Source organism: Nyctereutes procyonoides, unplaced genomic scaffold (genome assembly GCF_905146905.1).
Source record: "Nyctereutes procyonoides isolate TBG_1078 unplaced genomic scaffold, NYPRO_anot_genome, whole genome shotgun sequence".
In the NCBI taxonomy this organism is placed as follows: Eukaryota; Metazoa; Chordata; class Mammalia; order Carnivora; family Canidae; genus Nyctereutes; species Nyctereutes procyonoides.
Genome location: NW_026575155.1, coordinates 9,543,421 through 9,560,298, shown reverse-complemented (window position 1 = coordinate 9,560,298; position 16,878 = coordinate 9,543,421). Strand labels below are relative to the sequence as shown.

Here is a 16,878-nt window from a genome sequence, read left to right as displayed (position 1 = left end):
CTCTTTCTTCAGTCTCATTGTTAGTGTATAGAAATGCCACTGATTTCTGGGCATTGATTTTGTATCCTGCCACGCTACCAAGTTGCTGTATGAGTTTTAGCAATCTTGGGGTGGAGGCTTTTGGGTTTTCTATGTAAAGTATCATGTCATCGGCGAAGAGGGAGAGTTTGACTTCTTCTTTGCCACTTTGAATGCCTTTAATGTCTTTTTGTTGTCTGATTGCTGAGGCTAGGACTTCCAATACTATGTTGAATAGCAGTGGTGAGAGTGGACATCCCTGTCTGGTTCCTGATCTTAGGGGAAAGGCTCCCAGTGCTTCCCCTTTGAGAATGATATTTGCTGTGGGCTTTTCGTAGATGGCTTTTAAGATGTCGAGGAAAGTTCCTACTGGGAACTTTAGAAATCTGCCCCTGAAAGTGTCTTCCCTGACTGAAAGTGCTCAGTGGGGACATAGGGCAGCATCACAGGAGGGGCAGTGAAGTCTCAATATTCCCGGAGGCCCAGTAAGAATAGGGGTGCCTGTGGGGAAGCTCACCTCAAAGCACGGTCAGATCAGGGTACAGGGCTGGAGGTCTGCAACCCTCCGGGTTACAAAGGCTGGCACCAGACTCTCTTTACCCAGGAGCCCAGCAGAAGCCGAAGTGGGCTGTCCTCCATTCACCCTGGACAGGCGGAACTGGGGCCTGCTGGAGACAGCACCGCCCTCCTGCAGCTTGGCGCCCTGCCCTTGGTGCAGCTCACTTCCCCCTAGGATGCCCATGGGAGCATCTAGGCCAGTGTGCAGACTGGGGTTTGGTGCATGTGGGGAGCTCTTGGCTCTGGGGCTGGAGATCTGGCCGCTGCCATTCCTTGTTTCTCCTTTCACCTGGGAGAGGTGAGGCCTCCAGGGAACAAGGGGGGCCTCTCAGGGCAAACAGCTTTATGGATTCTGGACACTTGGCAAGGGGTGGGGTATCTCCTCCCAGACACAAATACCTGGTTATCAGTGCAGCAGGCCCCTTCCCCAGAAGACCAGCTGGAAGAACAGGGGGAGAGCCAGTTTACTGATGGAGCACCACTACAAAGCTCCAGGGCTGGGAGAAAGAGTATATAGAACTCGAGGTTTTTTTTCCCCCCAAGGTTTTTTCCTTTATGATTCATTTAACTTTCAGTTTAAAAATTGCCAATATTTTTCTCTTTTTCTGTTTTAACTACAATATTTTATCGACTCTTCATTTTTAAGATTTTTCCCTTTTGATTTTCATATTTTTACAATTCCATGTTTAGATATATTGTTCATTTTTGGATTGCTTTCCACATATTCCATTTAATTTTTTCAACGTATAAGTTACAGGGATTTTATCACTCTTGTTTTGTTTTATAATTGTGCAAGTTAGTACCTCATATATAGACCTAGTGGTACACCATGTTGGTCCTTTCTGTGAGGTCATATTGTTCCTTCCACTCCAATCGCCCCACTGTTTCAACTTGTTTCTGTTTTTGGGGTTGCTTGTGTGTCTCTATATAAGTTTTGCTGCTTTATATAAATTTGGAACCAAGAGGATCACCACTCTGAGCCTATGTTCTGTCTCCCAACCGCATCCTTCCCACCATTTTTAAATTTTTAAAATTTTTACTTTTTTTATGTTTGTTTTTCAGTGTCATGGTCTTTTTATTTTTTTCTTTTTCTTCTCTTTCTTTTATTTTCTCGTCCCTGATTTCCTTGGAATTGTCTAGGGTGTATTTTACTTAGGTCGTGGTTGATATTTTTGACTCTGCTTGCTCCTTTAACCCTTCTCCACTGGACAAAATGGCTAACAGAAGAATTCAGCACAAATGAAAGAACCAGAAGTAATATTCTCTGCCACAGACCTAATGGGTATGTATTTATGTAACATGTCAGAGATACAATCCAGGAGTAGTACAATACAATATAGAAGTATTGTTGGCTCTTGAAAAAAGCATACTGACCAGATGGGCTTCATGGATAGATGCAGAACCTTCCATCCTAATGCAACAGAATACACATGCTTCTCACGTGCCCATGGAACTTCCTCCAGAGTAGACCACATACTGGGTCACAAATCAGGTCTCAGCTGATAGCTAAAATTGGGACTATCTTTTGCATATTTTCAGACCATAATGCTTTGAAATGAGAACTCAATCACCATAGGATGTTTGGAAGGAACTCAGACACTTGGAGATTAAAGAGCATCCTACTAAAAGATGAATGGGACAACCAGGAATTAGAGAAGAATTAAAAAGAATCAGGGAAACTAATGAAACTGAAAGCACAAGTCTTCAAAATCCTTGGGATACAGCAAGACATTCCTAAGACGGAAATACATTGCCATAAAAGTGTCGCTCAAAATATTGGAAAAACCTTAAGTACACAAGCTGCCTTCCACTTACAGGAAGTGGAGAAAGAACAGCAAGTAAAGCCTATACCAAGCAGAAGAAGAGAGATAATAAGAATTTGAACAGAACTCAATGAAATATAGATGATAAGGACTGTAGAATGGATGATGGAAAGCAGGACCTTGATCTTTGAAAGAAATAGTAAGATAGATAAATTCCTACACAGACTTATTCAAGGGAAAAGAGAAGATTCTTTTTTTTAAAGATTTTATTTATTTATTTATTCATGAAGACAAAGAGAGAGAGAGAGAGAGAGAGGCAGAGACACAGGCAGAGGGAGAAGCAAGCTCCATGCAGGGAACCCGATGCAGATCTCGATTCTGTGACTCCAGGATCATGCCCTGGACCAAAGGCAGGCGCCACACTGCTGAGCCACCCAGACATCCCAAAAGAGAAGATTCAACTGAATAAAATCAAGATCGATAGACGAGAGATCATAACCAATACCAAGGACATAGAAATGATTTAAAAACGTATTACAAAGAACTCTATGCCAAGAAGTTAGGCAGCCTGGGGAAATGGACGCATTCCTGGAAACCTACGCATAACCAAACCAGGGCCAGATGGCTTCCCAGGGAATTCTACCAAACATTTCAAGAAGAAATAATACCTATTTCACTAATGCCGTTTGAAAGATAGAAATGGCGAGATCCCTGGGTGGCGCAGCGATTTGGCGCCTGCCTTTGGCCCAGGGCGCGATCCTGGAGACCCGGGATCGACTCCCACATCGGGCTCCCGGTGCATGGAGCCTGCTTCTCCCTCCGCCTGTGTCTCTGCCTCTCTCTCTCTCTCTCTCTGTGACTATCATAAGTAAATAAAAATTTAAAATAATAAAAATAATAAAAAAATAAATAATTTAATATATATTAATATAATATAATATATTAATTAATATATATTAATTAATTTATATTAATATTAATAATAATTTATATTTATAAATATATATATAATAAATATTTATTATTTTTTTAAATTAAAAAAAATACAAAAACAAAGATAGAAATGGAAGGAATACTTTCAAAGTCGTTCTCTGAGGCCAGCATTACCTTGATCCCAAAACCAGACAAAGACCCCACCAAAAAGGAGAATTACAGACCAATATCCCTGATGAAAACGGATGCAAAAATACTCACCGAGATACTAGCCAATAGGATCCAACAGTACATTAAGAGGACTATTCACCACGACCAAGTGGGATTTATTTCTGGGATGCAAGGGAGGTTCAACATTCATAAGACAATCGACGTGATAGACCACGTCAATAAAAGAAAAGCCAAGAACGATATGACCTCTGGATGCAGAGAAAGCATTTGAGAAAATAGAGCATCCCTTCCTGATTAAAACTCTTCAAAGTGTAGGGATGAGGGAATATTTCACAATATAATAAAAGCCATGAATAAAAGCCCCCAGCAAATATTGTCAATGGGGGAAAACTAGATCCTTTACCCTAGGATGAGGAACAAGACAGAGAAGTCTGTGCTCACCACTGCTGTTCAACATACTAGTAGTCCAGAAGATATAGTCTATGTATACAATGGAATATTACTCAGCCATCAGAAGTGACAAATATCTATCATTTGCTTCAACTTGGGTGGAACTGGAGGGTATTATGCTGAGTGAAATAAACCAATTGAAGGAAGACCATCTTCATATGGTGTCACTCATGTGGAATATGAAAAATCGTGAAAGGGAGTGCAAAGGAAAGGAGGGAAACTGAATGGGGAACCATTGGAGAGGAAGATGATCCATGAAAGACTCCTAACTTTGAAAAATAAAGAAAAGTTTGGAGAAGGGCAGTTTATGGGATGAGTACTTGGTGTTATATTATATGTGGGCAAATGAAATTTAACTCATGTAGTTAAATAAAAATTAAAAAATAGTAAAAAATTGCTGGCACAGGGGAAGTGCTTCTGAGGACACAGATCCTCTCACTTTCTTTGAAGAAACTCAAGAGGGAGAAGCAGAGATTCAGTCCTTGCTGAGACTTGGCTGTGGGCAGGGCTCTCCCTCTGTGTGATTCCAGGGATCCCCCAGTGCAGCAGATGTTTATGAAGCTCACTGTGGGTGAAGGTATCTATTGGATGTTTCATTTGATGGTTACATTATCCAGTGTATGTTAAATTGCTTAGTTTTTTGTTTCATTTAAGGACACATTTAAAGTGTTATGTACAATAGGTGCTTTTTAAAATTTTATCTATTTATTTAACAAGCTTTTATTTATTTGGAAGTGAGAGAGAGAGCGAGAGCGGAATGATGGAAAGACGTAGAGGGAGAAGCAGGCTCTCCAAGTAGCAGGGAAACCAACACTGGGCTTGGTACCAGGACCCTGAGCTCATGACCTGAGCTGAATGCAGAGGCTTAACTTATGAGCCACCCAGGGGCTCCAGGGTGCTATTTTTAAAACATGATTTTTCTATTCATTTATTTACTTAGAAAGAGAGAGACAAAAGGAATGTGACCTGGGAAGGGGCATTTGGATTGGGTGAGAGATAATCTCAAGCAGATTCCCCACTGAGCTGGAGCCATCTCAGCTTGAATTTAGAATCCCCATACCATGAAATTAGCTGAAATGAAGGTCTGACACTTAACCAACTGAGACCCCCAGGTGCTCCTAATTACGTGTTATTTTTAAAGTATCAAGAAAAAAAGATCTTTCCAATACTGACTTTCTGTTCAAGCTAGAAGGAGAGATGGTATTTCTTTGTCCTAGACATTGAAACTCTTCATAGGTTAGATGAGAAAAGCCAAATAACAGAGAGAAAATTAATAGCCCCTTCAAAGGGAGAAGCTTCTAAAGCATGGACCCTACCCTTTCTTGCATGGGCCTTCAGGTTTCATTTCTGACAGTAGAAGACCCCTGGTGAAGAGTGAAAATGGTCATGAGAGGAGAGGAGTCTGTACAACTTGGATGCTTCTGTGTGGAGGTGGAGGGGGGCGGGGGTGTGGAGGTGGTGGGCATTCACGGAGCCTATGGGGAGCCAGGTTTGGGGCGGGGCAGAAGAAGTTTCCCTTTGGGGCTATGGATATCTCGGGTCCCACTGCAGGAACTCACGGTGGAGGACACTTAGCACCATCACTGTATTCAGCCTGTCTCCCTGCATGAGTTCACTTCCTCTTCACAGGAATCCTATGACGGTTCCCCCATTGGACACTTGAGGAGACTGACATACAGCCACATGCAGGATTTTGCTTAAGGTCATCCAGTAAGGCGGCAGAGCCTGGGCCTTTTGTTTCCCAGGTGTTTGTGTTGAGAGCTTTCAAAGAGGAAAGAGGAAAGAAAAGTATTGTGGACACTCATGTATTCACCAAGGTAGGCTCCACAATGATGACAACTTTACTATTAGTATGTGTTTACCTTCTGTCGGTAGTTTGCTGAACCATGTTCATGTTACCACTCGGTGACCCTTTGTCCCTACACGTTCACCTTGAGGAGATCTGACAATAATTCTTTCATACCCATTGATACCAATCCATATTCACTTTTCCTCTTTGACTCAAGTAGTCTTGTGTTGGTTTTTTTTAAAGGAGATTTTTATTTATTTGTTCATTAGTTACACACACACACACACACACACACACACACACAGAGAGAGGTAGAGACATAGGCAGAGGGAGAAGCAGGCTCTCTGCAGGGAACCTGATACAAGACCACATCCCAGGACTCAGGGATCACGACCTGAGCCAAAGGCACCACTGACCACCCAGGTGCCCCTGTCTCAGATAGTCTTATGGATGTGTCATAAGCACCCACTCCCATTTCGCACTGGACAATTGCTTTTTTACCCAGTGAATTTGATATTTATAGAGTCCAGAGGAGATATCTAACATTCATGGGGTTGTCCATGTCAAAGTAGAAAGTGGTAAAGTATGCTGGCAAGGAAATCCAGCCCAGTTCATGGGTTTATACATCACCCATGGTGGGGTTCAGCTATAACAGCAGATTTGAGTAGGTCCAACAGAGACCAATGGCCTGCAAAAAAGCAAATACTTATTATCTGACTCTTTCACTGACGTTTACCAAGGTTGAGTTTAACTGTCCTTTCTCTTGACCTAGTTCAGTGTTTGTTAGTGTTTCAGGCTGGTTTCATGAAACAATCTGCACAAATGCACATTGACTTAGAATTGTTTATTCGCATGTAATGTTCATTTATTTTTGTCATCAATTCCATTTTTTTCTTCTATATCACAGAAGAAATCACAGAAAAATCACAGAATTAGTGGGTAATTCGGTGTGGGTCCTCAGGAGGAATAGTGATTCCCTCAACCCTCTTTTATTTTTTTATAAGAATACTGCTGACAGGATAGCAGTCTTTTTGGTCAGTCATGAGGAGATTATAGTAAGGAACCATGAAGGGAACTGAAAGGGGAGTCCCCATTGTTCAACCTTCTTTTCCATAACGAACTCGCCATGAGGCCCCTCAGCATCTGAGGGCAAAAGGGCTAAGTAGACAGGGGTCTCTGCTCCTTCTTCTGGGCTTTTGATGCCATCTGCTCCACCCATGTCTGTTCTCACCCACCCAGGGCAGCAGGCATTCAGGAGGATCTTGTCATCTCTCCTCTGCTCACTCAGTTTCCTGGCATGGATTCTGGACAGAACGGTGACACCCATTTTTGACACTCCATAGGCTGCTATTTTGATATCAGGCCAGCCCTCCTTCTCGTGCACTCCATTCTTTACGTCTTCCACAAACTTGTTCATGAGAATCCCCAGCTCCTCCTCTGTGATGGCCTCACTTGTAAACTTCTGTTGCAGTTCCGGGCTGCACTGTTTAAGTGCTAGAAAGCTCACTATGCTAGACACATTCACCACTCTGCCTAAAATACAACACAAAGAGTCACAAAGAATGGCATGCATGAGAATGGTGAATACCAATATTGCTAGTATTTTGTCCATTTGGGAGACAATTTCTCGTTTGCTCTGAGGGTTAATGAAGACTGCCTCTGCGACTCAAGGACATGCTGCAGTCTTGAACCTTGTTTTACCCATAATGTCTCAGATGATGTGACAGAAATGATCTAAAGGGACTGAGTGGTGCCCAGATGTTCCACAAAGAAGAGAGAGTGCCCTATAGAGGAACATGGCAAGGACAGTGTAAGAAGGCACTCCCTGCCGTCACGGGTAGAGAGCCAGTTTTCCTCATAGGTCCCCTCTGGGACTGCCTGGAGACCTTCTTATAGTCACCTGAGCAGTGCTCTATGAACAAGTGTTTAGTAGCTCACAATCAGCTTCTGAGTTTAAAGATGGCCTTTTGAAGGTGAACAGACTACGTTGGGATAAGTTGCTTTTCACTGTGCTGTGGCCAGCTAAAAGCAACTCACCTCAGTGAGCTGAGTTGCATGATGTTTTCTCTAGGAGCAGTGACAAAATGCCTGGCCGTGTGGTCATGGAAAGGGGCAGTGGAAAAGTGACATGTTGTAAAGAGATGCTCTAAAAAGAAAGGAAGTCCATGCTACACCATGGATGAACCTTGATAACATCATTGAAATAAAGAAGCCAGTCACAAGAGACTACTCATTATAAGGCTCTCCATATATGGGATGTCCAGGGGAAAAAAAAAGTAGGGACAGAAAGTAGATTGGTGTTTGTTTGGGGGCAGGGGGGCATGGGGAAACAGAGGGCTCATAGATAAGGGTCCAGAAACTGTTGGGGTGATGACAATGTGCTAATCTTGACTCAGTGATGGTTCCACATACTGCCCAATTGCTAAAATCTACTGAGTTGGATTCCTGAAATGGGTGAAGTGTACGATAGGTGAATCTCAATAAAGCTGTTAGAAGTGTAAAGCACTGACACATTTCTCACTAACTCTTTTCTGAACATGTAGTTAGTATTTAAACAATGAACTTAATAGACATCTATAAGTAATTAATTTCATATTTTTACATTTATTTATTTAAAATTTATTTATTTAGGGAGAGTGAGAGTGCATGAGCTGGTGTTAGCAAGTGGGAGAAGGGCAGAGGGAGAGGAATAGAGAGAATCCCAAATAGACTCCCCGCAGAATGCAGAGCCTAAGTCAGGGCTCCGTCACATAAGCCTGAAATCATGACCTGAGTCAGGTGATACCAAGGGTCAGCAACTTCATAGATGGAGCCACTAGGCACCTATATTTTTATGTTTCAGTTGGTCTTTTTAGTATTATCGAAAGGTCATGACATCATACCTACGGTCAAGGATTCAATAAAATTAGGAAACTTTCTCTTTTTAATGTATATATTCATGAATGAAAGGTATGGTCACTTAACTCGAAGCTTTCTCCCAATAGGAGTGGCAGTGTCAAAAAAGTTCAGTGAGGACATGATGCATGGATGGCACTCTGACTCTCATGATGCAGTGTTTAGAGAGAATGAAAATGAGCTGTAGAAACTATATTCTTCATGTATCAGTCTTCTAAGACAAACGCCTTTGAGAGGGGTCTTTTACTCCGGTACTTTATTTCATCAGGAACATGTTAAGTGTAACATTAATGAGACCTGTTTGTCAAATGTTTTCGTGAGTACTGCTGAAAAGTAGAGAATACTTATGGAAGAAACCAAAGAAGACAGAAGAAATGGGAAAACTTTCATGCTCAGGTTTGGAAGAACATATATTGTTAAAATGTCTGCACTACCCAAGGAATCGACATATTCAATGATTTCCCTATCAAAATAATACCAGCTTTTTCATAGAGCTAGAAGAAACAATCCTAAAATTTGCATGGAACCAGAAAAGATCACGAATAGCCAAAGTAATGCTGAAAAAAGGAAATCAAAGCAGGAGGCATCAGCATTCTGGACTTCAAACTTCATTGTAAAGCTGTAGTCATCGAGCAGTATGGCACAGGCACAAAACTGGACACACAGATCAATGGAACAGAATAGAGGACCCAGAAATGGACCCACGAGTTTATATCAACTAATCTTCAACAAAGCAGAAAAGATAATCCAATGGAAATAAGGGAGTTTTTCAACAAATGGTGTTGGGAAACCTGGACAGCCACATACAGAAACTGGATCACCTTTTTATAACATACACAAAAATAAAGTAAAAAAGGATGAAAGACGTACATTTGAGACACGCAATCGTCCAATACTAGAGGAGAAAGATGGCAGCAACCTTTCTGACCTGGGCCATAGCAACTTCTTACTAGATATATTTCCTGAGGCAAGGGAAACAAAAGAAAACATGAACTTTGGAAACTCATCAAGATAAAACTTCCCCATATCAAAGGAAACAAGCAAAAAACTAAATGCAATGACGGGGCAGGGAAAGATATTTGCAAATGACATATCTGGTAACGGTTAGTATCTAAAATCTGGAGAGACCCTATTAAACTCCATACCCCAAAAATACATATGTTTATATGAATAGGCAGAGATGTGAAAGGATGACTTTCCAAAGAAGATATCCAGATGGCTAATAGATACACGAAAAGATATTCAACGTCACTCATCATCAGTGAAATAAAAATGAAAACCACAATGGGATACCACCACATATCTGTATGGAATTCTAAAATTAACCACTCATAAGACCACAGATGTTGTCATTGATGGGGAGGGGCGTGACCTCTTTTGCACTGCTGCTGGGAATGCAAACTGGTGCAGACACTCTAGGAAACTGTATGGAGGTTCATTAAAATGTTAACAATAGAGCCACCTTATGAACCAGCAATAGCACTACTGGGTATTTATCCAAACGATACAGGCATAGTGATTCAAAGGGGCACATGTATCCCCCAATGCTTAGAGTAGCACTATTAACAATAGCAAAATTACTGACACAGCCCAAGTGTCAATCAATTGATGAATGGATAAAGAGAATGGGACATATATGCATATATAATGGAATGTTGCTCAGTTATCAAAAGGAAGGGAAACCTGCCATTTGCAACAACATGGATGGAGCTAGAGTGTATTATGCTAAACCAAATGAGTCAGCCAGAGAAATACAAATATCGTATGATTTCACTATGTGGAATTTAAGACACATATGAACATAGGGGAAGGAAAGGAAAAATAAAATAAGATGAAAAAAGAGAGGGAGGCAGAGCATAAGAGACCGTTAATTGTAGAAGCAAACTGAGGGTTGCTGGAGGGCAGGACGGTAGAAGGTGGGCTCAATGAGGGATGGGCATTAAGGAGGGCAATTGTTGGGAAGAGCCCTGATTGTTATATGTAACTGATGAAACATGGAATCCTATTCCTGAAACGAATTCTACACTAACGTGAAATAAATTTTTAAAAAGTTTAGTGAGTACTTCTCAAATATATATTACTTACAACTAGTTCAAGTTCCTTCAAGGGGCATCTGGGTGGCTTAGTAGGTGTAGCTTCTGCCTTCAGCACAGGTCATGATCCTGGGCTTCTGGGCTCAAGCTCTGCATGGGGCTCGCTGCTCAGCAGGGAGTCTACTCCTCTCTCCCCCTATGCCATTCCCCCTGCTCCTGCTCCTGTTCTCACTCATGCTTTCAATCTTTCTTTCTCTCTCTCTCTCTCTCTCTCTCTCACTTTGTCTCTCAAGTAGATCAAATCCTAAAAAAAATTTATTTTAAAAATATTCCCTGCCTTTTTCACAATTGAAATAATACATATTCGTGATTCAAAAGTGCAAAACCACAGGAGTGTGTGCAATTAAGGGGAGGACAAAGGGAAGACAAGGCCCGAGGAAGCCACACGGGGTAACTGGTGTACCAGAAAGGCAGCCATCTTTACTCACAGGGGCTCAGGACCATTTTCTTACATACCTGTAGCATTGACAGCAGAAGGAGAAACTCTACTAAATTTCCGTAGGCTGTTTGTAATGAAGTGATGACATCTTTTCTATTCTGTGTTGTCTGTCTCAGGGGGTGTAGGTTTAGCTGTGACAATACTGACCTGTGTAATGAAGGAAGTCTGACGGGCAGTAGAATGGTTTTGTAGGTAAACTGCTAAATGTGGGTGCCTCTGCTAGTCCCTGTTCCCCAGGCCTGTCCACCCACTGAGCACATCCCCAAGGGAGCAGGGTGGCCACTTGGGGGCTCCTCGTAGGAACTGAGTGAGACTGTAGATCCTTGTGGTCTGACAGCTCAGGACAGGAAACACAGGTGCAGGAACTTGTGGAGCTTCCATAGCAAGGACGTTGATGTAAACGTTTTTGTCTTCAAGTGTATCCATGGATTTTGAGGGTCATTTTAGAGACTCTGAACTGGAATACACATGGCAGGCATATGGGCTAGGAAGTGTATGGGCCATCGGAATGTCCTTGTGCAAAGGGTGTGTGATTGCATTTGAGTGTGTGAGATGTGGATGAGTGTGTGAGAGACAGGGACTGTATGTGAATGTGAGTGTGATTGCATGAGTGTGTGACACTGTGTGTGACATAGTGTGTAAAACGGTATGTTTCTATAGGTGTGTAAGAAAATGGTCCTGAGCCCCTGTGAGTACAGATGGCTGCCTTTCTGGTACACCAGTTACCCCGTGTGGCTTCCTTGGGCCTTGTCTTCCCTTTGTCCTGCCCTTTATTGCACACACTTCTGTTTTGCAGTTTTAAATCATGAATATGTATTATTTCAATTGTGAAAAAGGCAGGTAATATTTTTAAAAATAATTTTTTTGAGGATTTTATCTATTGGAGCGAGAGTTAAAAAGAGAGATAGAAAGAAAGAAGCAAGCATGGGTGAGAACAGGAACAGGAGTGGGGGAAGGGCATAGAGAGAGAGGAGTAGACTCCCTGCTGAGCAGTGAGCCCCATGCAGGGATTAATCCCAGAAGCCAAGGATCATGACCTGAGCTGAAGGCAGAAGCTTCACTTACTGAGCCACCCAGACGCCCCTGAAGAATATTTAACTGGTTGTAAGTAATATATATTTGAGAAGTACTCACTAAACTTTTTAAAAACTTATTTCACGTTAGCGTAGAATTGGTTTCAGGAATAGGATTCAGTGTTTCAGAGTCACTGTGAAAAGCAGCCCCTCAGGTAAGAAAGGACTCTTGCACTGGTGGGGCTGGGGCAGTTCATCCAGACCATTACTCTGCAAGTGGCAAGGGATGTATTTTTAGGAAATCTCTGTCTCCAAAACTCAGTGTTCTTAAGCAGAGCCATAGTGAGATGGATATTTTAGACTTCCTCTGCTCCGGGGTCACCACTTCAAGTGCATTCCTTGATTCTCAAGCCTATTCAACGGGCACTAAGTCCACAGCCATTTCTCATGACTTTTTATGGTTTAACATTCATCCCTTTTCCTTGAAGGCTCACCTTTTCTCATATCAAGGTTAGCAGTATTAAGTGTCTGGAGTGATAAGGGATTTTTTTCACAACACTTCAGGGTTTTAAATGTGCCCTTTTCAGTGGTTTTCAGTGGTTTTCCATGAGGTGCCTGAGGCCCTGCAGTGAGGAAGACCTTGGTCCCAATCAGCAGAGTCCTTTGATTTTCTGTTTGTCTTGCCTTTTTGGATAAGGCTTCATTTGGAGAGGTGCTCCAGTGGCAAATACTTGAGGTCTTGAGTAGTGCGAAGCACGATTAGTTTAGATGCCACATGACCTCAGTCTGCAACCAGCTGTGCTTGTGATCTTGAGAGTCATTATTCTTCCATTTCTGAATGGGGATAATATATAAATATTCCATCTAGCCACCTATCCTTTTGAGGACAACAGTATGTCAGTGTGTGTGTGTGTGTGTGTGTGTGTGTGAGAGAGAGAGAGAGAGAGAGTAAGAGAGAGACAGAGAGAGACAGAGGGAGTTACCTTTTATGCTGAACCTTCTTAAATGAAGATTTTGGACCCCTTCTATAACATTTCCTTGGTCAGTGTAGCCTTAAAAGTCTGTATTTTCTGCTAATACCCTAGCTAATATCTGATGAACAAGAGTTTTCAAATTTCAAACTTTTGCTCAAATCCTTCAACTTGGATATGCCTTATTTTTTTTAAAAAATAAGTACATATCGATTTAGAGAGAAAAAAGAATAATAGACGTTTAACACTTTAAAGAGAGGATCATTCAAATAAAGGAATATGAATTCAAGGGAATGGGAGGGAAAAGCAATGGATGTGGGAAAGGATGTTCATGGCCTAGATATGAATTGCCTGGTTAAGATTGGTGGTGGCCACCTGGTTGGGTAGATTCTTATCTGTTTTTGTGTGTGTGGCTAAATTATTTCTGTAAAACTCTTTTTGAAGAAGGCATTGCAAATATGAAAACTCAGCATCTATTCCTCAATGTATTTCTTTTAAAGATTTTGTTTATGAGAGAGAGAGAGAGAGATACAGGCAGAGGGAGAAGCAGGCTCCATGCAGGGAGCCCAACATGGGACTGGATCCCGGGGTTCCAGGATCACACCCTGGGCTGAAGGCGTTGCGAAACCACTGAGCCACGCGGACTGCCCGCCTCAATGTCTTTAATGTCACAATTCTCTTTTGCTCTTTCACGCCAACAAAACAGAGCCAATAGAGCAGAAACGGGCCCTTGGACTTTGTTCTTTAACCACAGAGATCTGGTGAAGTCATTCAAGACTGTTCTTTGTATCCTAGTTTCGCAGTATGGGAGAGGAGGGACAATATTTGCTTTTGGTTATCCTAGCTAAGATTTCTCTCAAATAGGATCTCCAAAGAGGGTAAAGTCTTGGTCACAGGAAACACTGTGGCTGCCATCCCCCCACCTAAGGGAAGATCTCTCCTCTTGCAATAGGCAAGAAAACCCTACTTTCACAAGGAGAATAGAGCTTGCCTGTCCATGTCCATGCAGTCTAGTTTCCCCGAGGCAAGATCAGTAGAGTTTGATTAGAACCTGCCTTAGCAAATCCAGGAGAGCGCTCACTCCTCATTCTGGTCCAAGGCCAACAAGGCAGCAATACCCAACACTGTTGAGGTAAGTGAGATCCAAACTCAGGCAGAAGCATTTTGCCTTCTAAGGGGAGCACCTGTACGATGTGTGTGGGGGGCACAGGTAAATTCATCCCACCTTCAAGGTCTGTGGTGAGTAAAGGAGACAGGTGACATCTGAGAGCTGCCCTGCCACATGCCAGTGAAGGGAGTGTTGCAACAAGTACGAGAACTTTCCAGGACAGAAGAGGAATTGGGGGCAGAATGGGGAGTGAAAGAGTACTTGCATGTACTCTTTCAAGGGAGATATCCTAATCATTCTAAAAGTATCAGCTTATCTTAATTAGTGTAGTACATGGGTGGTGGCTCCCCCATCACAGTCACATGGGGTAAGGATTACAGTAGTTTACAACCAAGGAATGACGGCAGTCTGTCTTGTGCAGAGCATTGCAGAAAGTGAAGGGGAATCCATGGGCCTGGTCTTTGGCAGGTCTGATGACAGAGATCCCTACAAATGATGCTCAGAGCTCCTGAAGGAATTTTGGGAGACAGTGAACCCCCAGAAGGTACAGAGAATGACCTCAGAGTAAAAGACTCAGAAGTAGGGTCTCTTAGGAAAGTTGGAATGATCCAGAAATGATAGCTGAGTATCCGTTGTAGAGCTGGGATGGAGGAGAGGCCTGCAGAAAAATGCAGAGGACAAAACCCATAGGACCACTCTTAAGACCTGGTCCCTGATGATCGGGAGCTGGGCACAGTGACCACATTATTCATGATTGGTGGATTGTGGGCTATGTGAGCAGGATGTTTTTGAAAATGATAAGTGCTGTGATAATGTAGATGTTTAAATGAGAGAGAGTTGAGGGCTGGAGGGGCTGGATTTGGGTGTGGAAGCATGTGCGTGGGGAGCTCTGGGAACGTTCTAGGCAGGTGACAGATGTTGGCGGGGGGCAGAGACATTTGGATAGCAGAGTCCATTGGTCTGAATAAAATCTGTCAGAGAGAGGGAGAGGGAGGAGAAAGGGTCCAGAGAGGAATCCCAGGGAAGTGCATTGTGAGGGGCATGGAGGAAGCAAAGGGCTTCTCTGAGGAGAGTTTTGAATGAAGACTTGAAGGATAGGACAGTCAGTGCCTCTAGTGGAAGAGTAGAGGGATAGAGGACACTGCTGACTGCAGGGCAAGTGTGTCAGAGTCCTGAGGCAGAGGGACACCTCTCCCGGGCAAGGAGGCCAGGCCCTGGCTGAGCAGGGCCAGGGTCTTCTGGATGAGGCCAGAGTTCAGGGGCCGGATCATGCCAGAAACAGCACAGCTTGGGCCCCTCATCAGGCTCACCTTGGGGTTTCACTAGAGGCAGCAGTTCTGTGCATATATCTCGGGTGCCAAAGAAGTTTGTCTTCAGGGTCACTTCTGCTTGAATATGTGGGGGTGTGGGATCATGAGCTATTAGGGGAGAAGCAGAGAAGATTAATAAATAGTAGCCATCTGAGAGGATTCCAGGATATGACAAGTACATTCTTTTAGTTTTCATGTTCATTCTATTGAAATCCAGCAACGTCTGGATTCGTGGACTGTATGGTCTCAAGGTGGTTTATCGGTTGTGCTGATGCCGTGTAGCTGTGTAAGCTGGCATCATTTGGGGAGGCTAGGGAAGTGGGCACAATGGGATTTCTGTTTACCTCTGTTTGCAATTTGTTGTTCTTACAAAATAGGTTAAGTATTCACCAAATGGCTCAGATCCCAACTGAGAGAAAAACAAAAAACTAGGTCAGGTCCCTGAGATTTTTCCATGGCAATACCAAGGCACTGTGGCTATAAGACCCTCCAGAGGCTTCTGTCTCTCTGTGCCTGCAGTCTGACCTCCTTCCCCAGGGAAGCCCTTCCAGACCCCATAGTGATGGGGGTCAGGCATCATCCCCAACCCACTCTGTGTGGTTCCCTAACGGAGATCCCCTGCTCTAAGTGTTCCCGTGTTCTTACGTGTGAAGACGATGCCTGCATTGTTGACCAGCACGTCCAGGCCCCCATACTCCTCCCACAGGAAGTCACGCAGGGTGCGGATGCTCTGCAGGTTGTCAATGTCCAGCAGGTGGAAGCGTGGGCTCAGGCCCTCAGCCTTGAGATGCTGCACAGCTGCCCGGCCCCGCGCCTCATCCCTCGCTGTGAGTATCACGTCCCCAGGGAAATTCCGGCACAGGTCCCTCGTGATGGCGAAGCCAAGGCCCTTGTTAGCTCCAGTCACTACCGCTACACGGAGGGCCGATGACATGGTTGCGTGGAGTGCAAGCACCAGCCTGTGTGGTGAATGGGTGATGCTGTGGGCGACAGGGAGGGCTGGTGTTGCAGAGCCCTGGCCACAGTCAGAGATGCCAGGAGAAACGAGTCTGTTATCAAGCAGTGTGGCTACTAGAGCCAAAGGCCCCGCCTCAGTCCCTCCATCAAAGGAGGGGCCAAATGTTCCGGAAAATTTCCTAATGACTTGTACGAGGTGTGTCCCCTGTGGGGCTACACCCTGAACACAAACAGGACTCTGCCCTCTTAGGGTCACTTTTGTGAACCCAGATACGGTTCAGGCTGGACTGACAAGTTCCTCAAAAGAGAGGTGGTTGGTGATACAGTCTAGGGAGCTAGAGAATCATGGTAGTTGAACTAAAATATTTTGGGAAAACCTCAACAGAAACAAAGTAGTGAGACTGTGCTGG

At 43.5% G+C, this 16,878-nt stretch overlaps 1 protein-coding gene across 1 annotated transcript; it reads right to left on the bottom strand.

Moving 5' to 3' along the window:
* Positions 1–6,522: 6,522 nt before the first annotated feature.
* On the bottom strand, positions 6,523–16,571 carry LOC129502220 (carbonyl reductase [NADPH] 1-like). The gene is made up of 3 exons (XM_055313751.1): positions 16,157–16,571; positions 15,512–15,619; positions 6,523–7,215 (listed from the first exon to the last, which is right to left on the bottom strand). The coding sequence occupies exons 1-3, from the start codon at positions 16,443–16,445 to the stop codon at positions 6,722–6,724; spliced, it is 891 nt and encodes a 296-aa protein (XP_055169726.1). The 5' UTR covers positions 16,446–16,571; the 3' UTR covers positions 6,523–6,721.
* Positions 16,572–16,878: the final 307 nt, after the last annotated feature.

Bases quoted from the DNA above. Each gene is read 5' to 3' on its own strand.
- LOC129502220 (XM_055313751.1), bottom strand. From the start codon at position 16,445: ATGTCATCGGCCCTCCGTGTAGCGGTAGTGACTGGAGCTAACAAGGGC. The intron at 15,620-16,156 runs GTAAGAACACGG...CTCCCCTAATAG, and splicing joins TGCAGGCATCGTCTTCACAC to CTCATGATCCCACACCCCCA. The intron at 7,216-15,511 runs GTGAGCCTGATG...GTTGTATTTTAG, and splicing joins GCCTCTAGTGAAACCCCAAG to GCAGAGTGGTGAATGTGTCT.